Genomic DNA, 12,629 nt, shown 5'->3' on the forward strand with positions numbered 1-12,629 from the left:
ATATTTCGCAAAAGGACGAAACATACTACAGTTATTTTTCATTTTATCAAACAAAAAATCACAGAAAAAATTGAGCTTGCTAATTCTCATGACAAACAAGTAAATATACAAATGCTAAGGGACCTATATGTAGAACAAGCTTAATGCATATAATCTGCATGCTATGACTAGAAGAAGAGTAACAGAATATTATAGATATGTGAGAATCTAAAAAATATAGTAACTGATGATGTTATGATTAATTATATTGATTTTATTTTTACATTATAAGTTAATATATGAATATTTATAATTACATTTTTCTTAATGAAATACTTCTATTATGGTCTAAACAAACGTGATCTCAATTTCTCTCTTCTTAACATACATAGATAAGAGCTTATGGTGAACAGTGGAATATATGCATTATGACTTCTTCAGAGCATCAAATGATTTCTGTGCATATATTTTTGACGAAAAAGGCAATCAATATTGCATATAGGAAGGCTGAAAATCCTGTGTATTTGATTATATTGATATAGTACTTAAAAAGACGACACATTCTTCGTCGTTTATATAGAGCAGGTGTACCATTTAGGTTGCGCCATATCTTCTTTTAAATAAGAAGTGTCTCTTCGCTGGATCTTTTGGCTTGCTCTTGATCTGTCCTTGGCCTTTGTTACGCCCAGTACTGCACGGGGAAGAAAGTTAACATATCAAGGTTTAAGATCTAAAAGACATTCTTGAGCTCGAGATAATTTACACACTCAGGCAAACAATGAGAAACCTACCTGTATTCCATATAAACCATCCCTTTTGCACCGGACATTGCACTCATGGATCCATGCGTGCGGCGAGCATTGTGAAGAGCTATTTCATCTGAATCTTCTTCCAGTTGTTCTAATCCAACTGCATCATCACCAGCACTCAAAACCTGATAATAGATGCAGATTAGTTATTTTCCAATCAACCTCTTGATTCTAAGTAAAAAGGGAATCAAGATAAAAACCTTTCCAAGAAGCGCCAATTGATCCTCAATATGATAATAGCTCAAACTAGGACCTTCATCAGCAGGAGGCAAGCTTGTAATTACCTGTCAAGTATCGTCGAATAAGCATATATAGATTGAAAACTTGACAATGAAGTTATGGAGGCTGACATAAATTACAAATTATCAAGATTGGCATCGGGACTGCTGTTGCAATAGGGGGGATGACAATGTATTATTTATTAGACTGAGATCGAGTCTAAATATATGAGTCAGTTTCTACATAATGTGTTTCTAGAGCACTTTATGTGCACAAAAAAACAAGGTAATTGTAATATAGGAAGGACAACATACACCACACAAAAGCTTAGAATCATCCACAAGTGCTTTAAATACTTGACAACTGCTTTACAGTATATTTTAAGGACACGAGATTTTTGTAGCCAAAGAACATCACAGCAAAGGAGCAACTGGCTGAAATTGTATTAATAGGAAAAACAGAAACATTATCATAAGGAGATTCAGCTCGTTCTAACTTATTCCAAGACAGAAAACCACCCATCCCATCGAACACATAAAATTTAAATACAGAGAACAAACGGTGTCTCAAGGAAAAATAACTAGAAATGCAGCATGGAGTTAACCTAAAATACCTTAAAACTGTAACCCTGATCAATTAAAAATTGTTGCCTCTTAGTTGAGTAATACATCTCCTGCACACAAGCACACCAAAGCACATTACACCATAAATATCCAGTATAATAGTTCAAGTCTTACTTTTCAATGAATGCAGGACTCGATGAATGAATAATGACTAGGCATATATGAATACCTGGGTATCAGTTGAGACAAGGGAATAAAAAAAAGCATTATACTCCTCCTTACCCCCAGCCATCCTATCTTGAAGCTTTCCCTGGCATTCAATTCATTATTTTGAATGTCAGACAACCCCATAAGCATAAGCACTACTGACAGACACTAAAAAATCATGCAGCAGAGAATTTGAATTTCCACAAACAGTCAATCATCATTTGAACTTTAAAATTCAATCCACAGGGCTGGTAAACAGACATCAATGAGATATCATACTTAAAGACGCAACTCAGAAACAATAATAAATGTTGAAACATTTGGAAACTGACCTTTGCCCTAAGAATACGACCCAGACGCTGGGCTTCTTGTCTCCTTGAACCAGCATGTGAAGAGATCTGAATTATCACATTTGCTTCAGGAATATCGATTGAGTTATCACCCACCTGAGAATATAAGAAAGCATGCGAGGATTAGGTTACCAACTATCCCATTCTTTAAGACGTTAACAGGGAATACCATACAATCTTAATAATATCAACAGGAACTAGGGGAAGCAGCATAGCAGACAGCAATATAACATACTAGCTCTGCGTATTGCAAAATGCTAAGTAACCCAACAAAAATCATATACCCATTCAAATGTTTATATTCATGGCTCAAGATGCCAAACCAGTATATTATTTGTCATATTGAATAATAGTAAAACAAATAAGCCACAAAATAAAAAGTAAGGAACACGTACCTTCGAAAGAAATATGGTATTTACATCTTTGCTAGTTTTGAACGCTTGTAAAATTTTTGTCCTCTCTACATGGCTATACACAAGACATAAAATATAAGGTTCAAAAACAGCCTAACCCAAATTACAGCTTCCAATAAAAATAAATAAATGTATGCCCTTAGCACCTTGTAGCACCATAGATCATTGGTTTGCGAAGTTTCATGGCATACTCAGTGAGAGCAAACAGATTATCAGCAAAGACTATAATTTTATCACCACGTGCCCTTTCATGGTAATTTATGAGAAACTCGCACGCTCGGAACTTATTAGGATTCATCACATAAAGTGCCTGTAGATGTAAAGATCATCAATCAAGATGAGTGAATTCAAGCAAGTAAACTACAAATAAATTGAGTAAAAATTATCATGAAAATATTTTTCAGCTCATAAATAATAAAAATTCAAAACCACTTTCATAGAACATGCACTCTAGTGAAGAAATAATCCAATTTTCTGCATAACCTGTATTACATAATCACCCATAAATTTAATAATTCAAAGATCTACAGTGTTTCAAGTGGACTTGCCTGCCTCTTCTTGGAGTTTTCTTTCTTCAAATACTCGGCAAAAAACTCTTTTGTCATTGGACACCATACTTCAGCACACTGTACATTTGCAATGAATCCACCTTTTACTAGATCTAACCAATTTGCCTCGTACAGCTTGGGACCAATCAGGAAGTTTAGATCTGTAATCCTTTCGTCCTCTCTGACAAGTGTAGCTGCAATTTAAACAGTCATGACCTCTCTTTTAGTAGGGAAAGTTATGTTCATGATCAAAGCAACCACAAACCAATGCAAAACAGTATACCTGTGAGCCCAAGTTTACAGTGAGATTTAGTGATACTAATAACTTTTCGAAACATGTGGGCTGGAACCACGTGCACCTGTTACTCATGCCAAGACATAATGCATAAGGAACAATCCCCATCAGGTAAGGAGTATATAACCTTCAAGTTGCGTGACTACCTCATCCATGAGGAGCAATCCCCATTCTCTGTTTCGTATTTCTTCAATGATCTTTTCAGATTCTTCAGACCGTTTACCACCAAAAGCAACCATATTATATGTTGTCACGACAACTCCAGCATTACCACGGAATCTCTCTTTGCTATCAGATGTGAATCGACATATGTTTTCTTCTCGGATAGTTGACCAAAGTTTAAATTGAAAAGCCCACTGATCTACGGAAACAGCATTTGTTGCCAAACAAAGGCAGCTCTTTTTTATACGGCAAGCTGCAGAAACACCAACTAGGGACTTTCCAGCACCACAAGGTAGAACTATTATACCAGACCTTGCTCTGCCTGGAATGGTAGACAATAAATTGAACTCAGAAATAATTTATATTTAAATGTGCAATTACCCACAGCATACATTAATGTTACTGAAATCATGAAGAAGGTTGACACTTAACTATGCAAGAGATAAGTCAGTCTAATCCTTATCTTTAACATGATTTTTTAAATTTAATTTATGCTACCAGCACATCAAATACCCTAGTTATTAAAAGAAAGAAAAAAAACAGTAGCTATCCCATTCCTAATGGCTTCCAAGTGAAAAAAAAAAAAATCATTGACCAAATGTTGCACTCTTCTAAAACATGAACTGAAGTCTGCAAATTTTCTTCGCATAAAACTTCAATTTTCCTTAACAACATACTGGTTTTAAAATGAAGTTGAAAATTATAGTCTAGAACATATGAAAAACTAGAATGGTATGTTTTAGATCTCAATACAAATAATCCAAGTAAATTTGATCAAATTTAAAATAATAGTTAATGGGCACTCTTAAATTTAGCATGGGAAAAGTGAACAGCTCGTGACATGTGTCCTTGCAAATGTTGTCAACCTTCTTACCGTTTCCAAACATTTTACTGAGACTCTTCTCTTGATAAGGCCGTGGTTGTGCTTGAGGCTTTAGTTCCATGTCAAGGTCTGGGTTCACCTGCAACAATGAAAGAGTTATATTATACCCCATGAGTCACAAACAAAGTTTAAACCCCATGATGAAAATTTTAAAAGATTTTAACACGTCAGTAAATATATTGATTATAATTCGAAAAGTTTTTAGCCACACTGCTACCACATGTACATAAAGCATTACTCACCGTATCATTTCTGAAGTCATACTCCTCCAACATGGGATAATTTAATGCATTTGGCAAGCAACGTTGCTTTACATTTTCAACCTGTATATAAATCAGAGAAAATTTTAATAGAACAGTTTGATGCAAAGCAAATCTAGTTACTCTATTCTTGTGACTTATGATAGCAATCTAGTCTATTCCTGGAAGTAGCCGTCATATCTTTCTACAAAATTTTAATTTTCTTAGAGGCTTCTTGTAGTGAAACTAATGGAATGTTTTGGCACTGCTGTTAAAGTATTGGACACTTCTACAATACAAACCATGCACTACTAACTGCAATAAGAATTAACACTTATCACTGGCAACTAAAAGCACTTCAAACAGTGCCAGAGCTAAATCGTAAAGTAAGAATGTAGCATTAAAAAGTACATACATCTAGTTCTAATTGTAATATATGTATTTATTCATTTTATATTTTCTTAAATATCCATTTTCTTTTTCTGATATGTGAATGACCTCAGCCGGCATCAATCCTCCAAAAATATCGAATCATTGATACAATTTTGAGGTCTGCCTCGGGAATATAATGTAAAATCTAAATACCATGGATATATAAAAAAGACATTTTTTTTAAATTTTGAAACACAAGACACACATATGATACAAGATGAACAAAGAAACATGGAAAATTTCAAAAATCATAGAACATAGCACAGCTATAATACATGCAAAATTAATCTAAACAAAACATAAAATAAAATTCATAATCACAAGAGATTGATTCGTTTAACATATAAAAATGCTTAAGTTTATCTAAATGTTATGGTATTCCAATTCGTATTGATACAGAAGTTTAAAAATAAAAGTAAAAACTATAAAATGCAGCTAGGCAATGTGTCCTTGCAGTGTCTGAAATAAAAATATATCTGACATCAGTCAAACAAAAAGGGTACTATTAAAGGGTTTTGTACTTCTAACATAAAAGAAAAAACAAACAGATACAGAGCAAGAGTGTTAAGAAAAATCCTGCAATCTTGTCTGAAAGCTCACAGCTATATTACCTGAGAAGGATCAATTTCAAATGAATGTGTTTCTTTCTCTTCTGCAGCCGCTGCCACTTCTGCTTCGTTTAGCAATTCATCATGAGTGCCTTCAATTTCACCTGCTGCTTTGCTTATTGTAAATCCATCTCCATTTACATTCTAGTAAAAAAAATAAACAGAAATTTGTGAAAGGTTAGCAATTGGAATGCACAAAGCAAGAAGACAATAATATCGGCAATGTTAGAAAAAGCAATTCGCAAACAAAATTATAATTTTCAGAAAAATCTACAAAAGATGAAAAGACGTATGAGCAACCAATTCAATATGACAGTGCAGCATTTTAGTAGAATTTCTGAAGTATGCACTAGCATTATCAAAATTAAAACCAGACAGTAAAAAGAAGGTCAATCTAATTGTGCCCCACTAATACATGGAAATAATGAATGTAGTAACAGGCAGGGTAACAAATCAGCCAAGAATATGAGAACATATAAGGATAATGCACCATGAACACACATATTTATGTACCCATCACCAAGGCTAATGTAAGGAACAATCCAACTATATTTATCTGGATATTACACAACAAGGCCAAGCAAAGCCACCCCAAACAAGCTCTAGCTCCACATACAAAGAAAAAAAGAATGTACCACAAACCTCTGAAATAATCCTTGCTCGAGATATAGTGTCATCCCTGAGCAATGTCTTCAATACCTGCCAAATATGGTACGATGGACACATTAAATCTTACCACTTAGAAGAGAAACTCAAGAATATGGCAGAAAAAAATGAAAGCATCATGCTTATACCTCTGGAAATGGAGATTCAATAAAGTAGCGATTCTTCTTGAGCACGAGTTTCACCTTGCCATAATTTGCAGTAGAATCATGTATAAATTTAATCATCTCTTTGGGAAGCTTGGTCTTGGATAACTTGTTCAAAACACTTATAACTGTTTCAGTTTCCAGACCAACAGAAACAGCCGCATACAGCGAGTGTGGAGTAAGGTTGTACTCGTGCATAGACTCCGGCCTATTATCGATCAAAAAAACCCACATATCAAACACGTAAGTAATGCTGTTCCGTCAACTGAATATGACATTAAACTTGAATTTCTCCTTCTCGTACTAAAAACTTTTACCTGCAAACAGGCTCAGCGATTGCGATGAGAAAATCATAAGCTTGTTTGTACAAAGGCGAGAAAGTCTCGAGGAATATGCGGCCATTGCCGCAAGCCCACAGAGGGCGATTGGTGTGATCCTGTTTCAGCTCCAATTTGCTAAAATCCTTGGTTTTCCCTTCTGTTTCAGAGGCAAGCCTCGATTTATTATCAAACACATAACAATCCAAAAAAAAAAAAAAAACGCTCAAGAACTAACCCTACGGATAAGTAACTCTTTTAAACATAAATTAACATTACCGTCATCGTCGTATGCATCATCGCCGCCATATATCTCTTCATCTTCAACAAATCCTTTTCGAGGATCATCCTGCTGCAAGAAGCGTTAGGAACGCGAAATTTAACACATACAGAAAAAAACAAATCGAAGATGAACTAACGAATTTAGAAGAGGCCTTGAACTTTTTGAACGGAGGTCTTCCTCCTTTTTCACCTGTGAATTTCAAATTATAAGAGATTAATATTATTACATACATTTGATCTCAGATGGATTATAGAATTTGTATGAATGGTGAAGTACCGTATCCCATGATTCCGATGGATTGTGTTAGGGTATGAAATTATGGTTTAGTTGTTGATTGTTAAAAGGATTTCTTTCCCTGTGAAATACTGCAATAATCGAGAACAAGAATGAAAGAGGACCGAATCTGCTGATTTAACAACCATTGCTTCGTTACCGCTAATAAAAACAGCGATGGAGAAGACGGTGCAGGTCTCGTGCTCCCCCAACAGTTTGGGCCGGCCCAAAACTTCAGTTAGTTACTTGCCTCACTTGGGAATTCGTTGGAATAGTTTGATTTACAGTATATACTATATTATAATATTTCTATAAATATGTTTAATCACCATTTAATAATTAAAAATTAAAGTAGATTTAATTTACAAAAAAAAATACAAATGTAATTGAAGTAGTTATCGTGGACAATAACATATTCTCATGTGAATATATCATATACTCGTCCTCTTCTAGAGAAAAAAAAGAGACTAAAATGTAATTTCCTCGGAAATAAAATGTAATTCTTAACTCAATGCAATTTTACATAATTTATATATGATTTAGAGTAAGAATGTTACAAATTTTGCATACTAGGACATAGTTTTCATGGATGTTCCTTCTATTTTTTGTTAGTACATATTAAGCTTGGATATACTTGTATTGCTTCTTCTTCTTCTTTTTGTCAAAAAAGCATAATTCATTGAGGAAAAAAATCTTGAAAAGAAAGCTGAAATCTTAAAAGACACTAAAAAGATGTGAGAAAAAGAGAGAGAAAAAAATGGAACAAAATCAAATAACGCAAGGAAGATTCAAAATGACGTGGTTGCAAGAGGTTTGCTTTCCATCATGAAGAAATGTGTGATGATAACTCAAAAAGGGCATAAATCTGACTCACCTTAATTTCTAGCAATAACCATATGTCAGATCATCACATTCAAATACGTTTTAATTATAATTTGGACCAACATTGTCTTTTAAATAGTGTTTGTTTTTTCTTTGTTAGATTTAAACTTTAACAATTTCAACATATTTTAAATTTTCCTATGACACCGATCAATTATAAGTCATTAGAAATAATATCTAGTATTATTATTAAAAAATTAATAATTTGATTTTTATATTTTGAACTTTTATTTATTTTGATTTCTATATTTGTTTTTAATTTAATTGAGCTGAATTTCTGTTAATTAAAATTAATGTGATGTTTTTTGGTTAAATTAATGTTCATGGGATTTGAAAGAATAAAATATTTAATTAGTAATTTGGTTTTTATATTTTTGTTTTAACTTAATTGAGTTTTTATATTTTTTTATTAGTGAGGTCTTTTTTTTGTCAAGGTCGTCTTTCACAAATTCTAAAAACGAATGCAAAAGTCACAATTAGGTTCATGACTCAATAGTTTCTCTTTTTTTTTTTTTTTTTTTGAATGATGACCCAAATTGGTTTATTTGGGTTGATGACCCCAATTGTTTTGAGATTAGTAACCAGGTAGGACTAATTTAATATATAGATTTCTAGCTAAAGTTAACGTGGTCTTTTTTGACATTCTTATGGATTTTTCCAGCAAATATTCATGAGATAATCAGAAAGAGAATTTAAGATGTCTTTGAGATATTCAATTTCAAAATCATAAACACTTAAAATTGTTTGCCATTTGGCAAAAAATTGTTTTGATGATAGAATTTTAACATCTTTTTACAAAATGACTTTTATAGATTTACAATCAACATGAAACAAAAAATTTTGGTTGAGTAAATTATATTGAAATTTTGAAACATAAAGAAAAAATTGATAAATTTTATTTCTTATCAGTTGAATAATTTTGCTATGTAATATTCCAATGTTTAGAAGTAAAAGCAATTACATGTTTCTTTTGATCAAATTTTTGTTTAAGGATAACCTTTGTTTTAACTCATAAGCATTTGTCTCAACAATTTTAAAGGCTTCGAGTATTGGTAAAGAAAGGAAAGGAAGTTCTTTAACCAAAGTTTGACCTATTTGTCCAAGAAGAAGAGGTAGTTGTTTACAGGGCAGGAATACTATCATGAATGTTGTTATGTGAGTTGTATTGACAATAGGGACTCAAATAAGATCATCGTGAATGTACTAGCAATTGAATTCATGTAAATGAAAATAACTAGTTGTGAGAGTCAATAGAAATTCATATTAGAGTATCAACAATAGTCAAATTCATTAAGTATAAATTTATCTTGTCATACTCTATGAATCGGAAAAAACCTGATTATATTATAATTATAGCTCTTAGAAAACATGAGTGATTAAGCATCGGTCAATGCGTGATCTTAGGGTGATAGTTCATATACCAATCCTTTAGGGATTGTGATGTTTGGATGTTTGAATGAGATATGAAAACCTTATAGTTGAATGTTTGATGATATGATGTGAGAAATGCTTGTAGTTAATTTAATAAATTTATAGTAATGTCCTTTTTTTATTTAAAACAAATTTATAAATTTTAAATCACCTTTAACTTATCTACAGATCTGTAACTTATCTACATGTTTTATGTATGCGTGATGTTGTATTTATATGTCATGACCGTATATTTTACGCAAGCATAAGAAAATGTAGGTGCCCAAGAGAATTCATGTTTCTTTTGTGTTCTCAATTTAAGGGTTTTTTTTTTTTTTTTAATTATAATAATATTTACATTTTCAGCAAATCATTTTTTCGTATATATCAGCTTAGTTTTACGCGTTCCTTTCATAATCCAAAAGTCTGTTTAAATTTTATATTTATTTTTATTGAAAATAAAGTTTCGATCAACATGAAGGTAAATTATTTTACTATCTGTTAGTTTGATTGAAATATTTGTTTTTTCTATAAGTTTACTCTTGTTATACAATACTTTTATTTTATTCAAATTAAAATTGGTAATCTTAAAGATAGAACCATAACTTATATTGATTTCTTTTCAATTTAATATTAATTTCGATTTTAATCAAAAACACTTTGATAATAACTTTAATTTAAAAAGTATTAGTATCCCATAAAAGTTAATTAATAACTCCGTGAAATGATTCCTCGTACAGGTTCGATATAATTATTGGTATATTAATATAATTATAAAAAGAAAAAACAAGGAAAACAAGTAATCTAGTACGGGACCAGGCTAAGAAAATAACCAATTCGCAAGTTAATACATGAAAATACCTAATAGTACTGAAAATATATATTGGCCCACAGTTACCAGGTGCAAAATATTAAATTAATGAGCTGTATTTCAAAAGGGGAAATAGGCAATTTATTTTCAATTATTTTTTTATGTAACTTGTTTGGGTATTTTTTTTTTAAAGTACTTTTAAGTGAAAATATAAACAAAATTTTCTAAAATCTAAAATCAATTTACATGACACTTGACAGTAAACCATTTTTATGAAGTAAATATTAAAGGTATTTAAAACATAATTAACTGAAAAAACTGCATAGTAATTAGAAAATTGGAAATAAGAGAATAAAATTAAAATTTACAGTCTATTTTTTCCTTGCTGCTTTGCATTTTGGATTTGAAACTAAAATAAAATCAAATACATGTTATAATTACAAATAATTAGCAAGTAACAAACATATGGATGTATATCTTAAAATTTGTTTATAATTTGATTATATACTACTTATAATATATTTACATTTATAAAAGATAGTAAATTTGTATTATAATTTTTAAATATAAGATTGTATACTTTATTTATGAATACAGACTAAAACTTATGAATATAATGGAAATTATAAAAAATTTACTAAAAAATGTTTAATATTGTGTAATCTATCTGATGTTTGATTTTGAAAACTTTTTTATAATGAAAAACCAAATAAACTGAAATGCAGGACAAGAATCTTTTTAAAGCATATTCATAAATAAAAGGAGACATGAAAACTTACAGTAGATTTAATTAGTTCTAGACGGATATTTAATAAAAAATATTATTATTTAATATGTACTTTTTTGTTTTTTTTACATTTATTTTTTGAGTAAAAATTACAAATTTTCTCTCATAACTTCTATCAAAAATTGTAATTCACCTTATGACACGTAACCATCCAAATTCTTAATACATTTACAGATAATTGAACAGGAAAGTAAAAGTTAATCCAATTTCGGTATCTCAAATTTAAAAAGTATATTTTTAGTTACTATACATTAAATCCGAGAGATTATAATAATTCTAAACCAAGTTGTAAAAGTTAGTAAACATTTATATTCCTTTAGCATAACATATGATGACAGAGGGTTTGATTGTGCCGTCTGTGCTAAATTGGATTCAACTTGAAACAACATATATACTTACTTTTGTGTTTGAGTTTTTTTTATTTTTTTTATTGTGAATCAGATAAAAATAATGTTTGTAAACGCTAATCCAATTATGTTATTAGTCTTAGCTTTCCAACTAGGTCATGTTTTCCTAAGAAAAAAATGATTTCTTTAAATTCGTTTTAAATTTCTAAACAAAAATTTTGAGATTAAAATCATATTTTTTTAAGTTAAAGAACTTTCATTTTCTTAAAACGTAACAAAAAAAAGGAACGTTTTAACTTACAATTCTTAATACTTAAATAATATTTAATGCACAATAAATATATATATATATATATATATATATATATATATTAGACTTTTAATGAAAAAAGTGAAATAATGTTAATAAACTAAACTAATTTGACCTAATAATGAAAATCTCACCATATAAATTTTCAAGACACATTTATAATATACAAACTATAAATAATTTATCTCATCTATGATGAAAATTTTTTTAAGTTAATTCAACCTTAAAAAATATTCATCTCAACAAATAAATTTTGTTAGTACTTTCATAATTGAACATCTCGAGTGCAGAAAAAAAATAGCAAATAACATAATAGGTGTCACAATATATATTTTGAAATCATCTTAGAAAATGAATATTCAAATTTAACTCAAATTTAAAAATAAGATTTACACTCATTATATCATTTTTGTGTACCTACTAATATATATATATATATATATATATATATATATATATATATATATATATATATATTGATTTTCATCATATATTTAGTCCATGTTAAATATCAATCAATTTTTCCCAAGAGTTTGATTGTGACATTTTTTTAACAATAGTTGGCTTAAAGAAATGTTGTTATTTGATATAATCAATTATTAATATTTTATCGTTATGCTTTATTTGATTTGGATTACTTTCATGTTAGAATGAAAATAATAATTAGGCAGATTGGGTTCGGTTCAAAAGAAA

At 30.2% G+C, this 12,629-nt stretch overlaps 1 protein-coding gene across 2 annotated transcripts; it reads right to left on the reverse strand.

Moving 5' to 3' along the window:
- Window positions 1-215: 215 nt before the first annotated feature.
- Window positions 216-7,613, reverse strand: LOC114178515 (general transcription and DNA repair factor IIH helicase subunit XPB1). Of its 2 annotated transcripts, none has more exons than XM_028064470.1 (20): window positions 7,393-7,613; window positions 7,253-7,305; window positions 7,113-7,182; window positions 6,834-6,993; window positions 6,502-6,724; window positions 6,350-6,406; window positions 5,711-5,851; window positions 4,671-4,751; window positions 4,420-4,507; window positions 3,530-3,867; window positions 3,372-3,447; window positions 3,089-3,282; window positions 2,687-2,850; window positions 2,523-2,595; window positions 2,110-2,223; window positions 1,800-1,880; window positions 1,621-1,680; window positions 989-1,072; window positions 771-913; window positions 216-670 (listed from the first exon to the last, which is right to left on the reverse strand). In XM_028064470.1, exons 1-20 carry the CDS (start codon window positions 7,400-7,402, stop codon window positions 574-576), a joined length of 2,307 nt encoding a protein of 768 aa, XP_027920271.1. In that variant the 5' UTR covers window positions 7,403-7,613; the 3' UTR covers window positions 216-573. The 2 variants fall into 2 exon arrangements, with proteins under 2 accessions (XP_027920271.1, XP_027920270.1); XM_028064469.1 differs by having other exon boundaries at window positions 7,113-7,185; window positions 7,393-7,581.
- Window positions 7,614-12,629: the final 5,016 nt, after the last annotated feature.

This window comes from Vigna unguiculata, chromosome 3 (genome assembly GCF_004118075.2).
Source record: "Vigna unguiculata cultivar IT97K-499-35 chromosome 3, ASM411807v1, whole genome shotgun sequence".
NCBI classification, from domain to species: domain Eukaryota; kingdom Viridiplantae; phylum Streptophyta; class Magnoliopsida; order Fabales; family Fabaceae; genus Vigna; species Vigna unguiculata.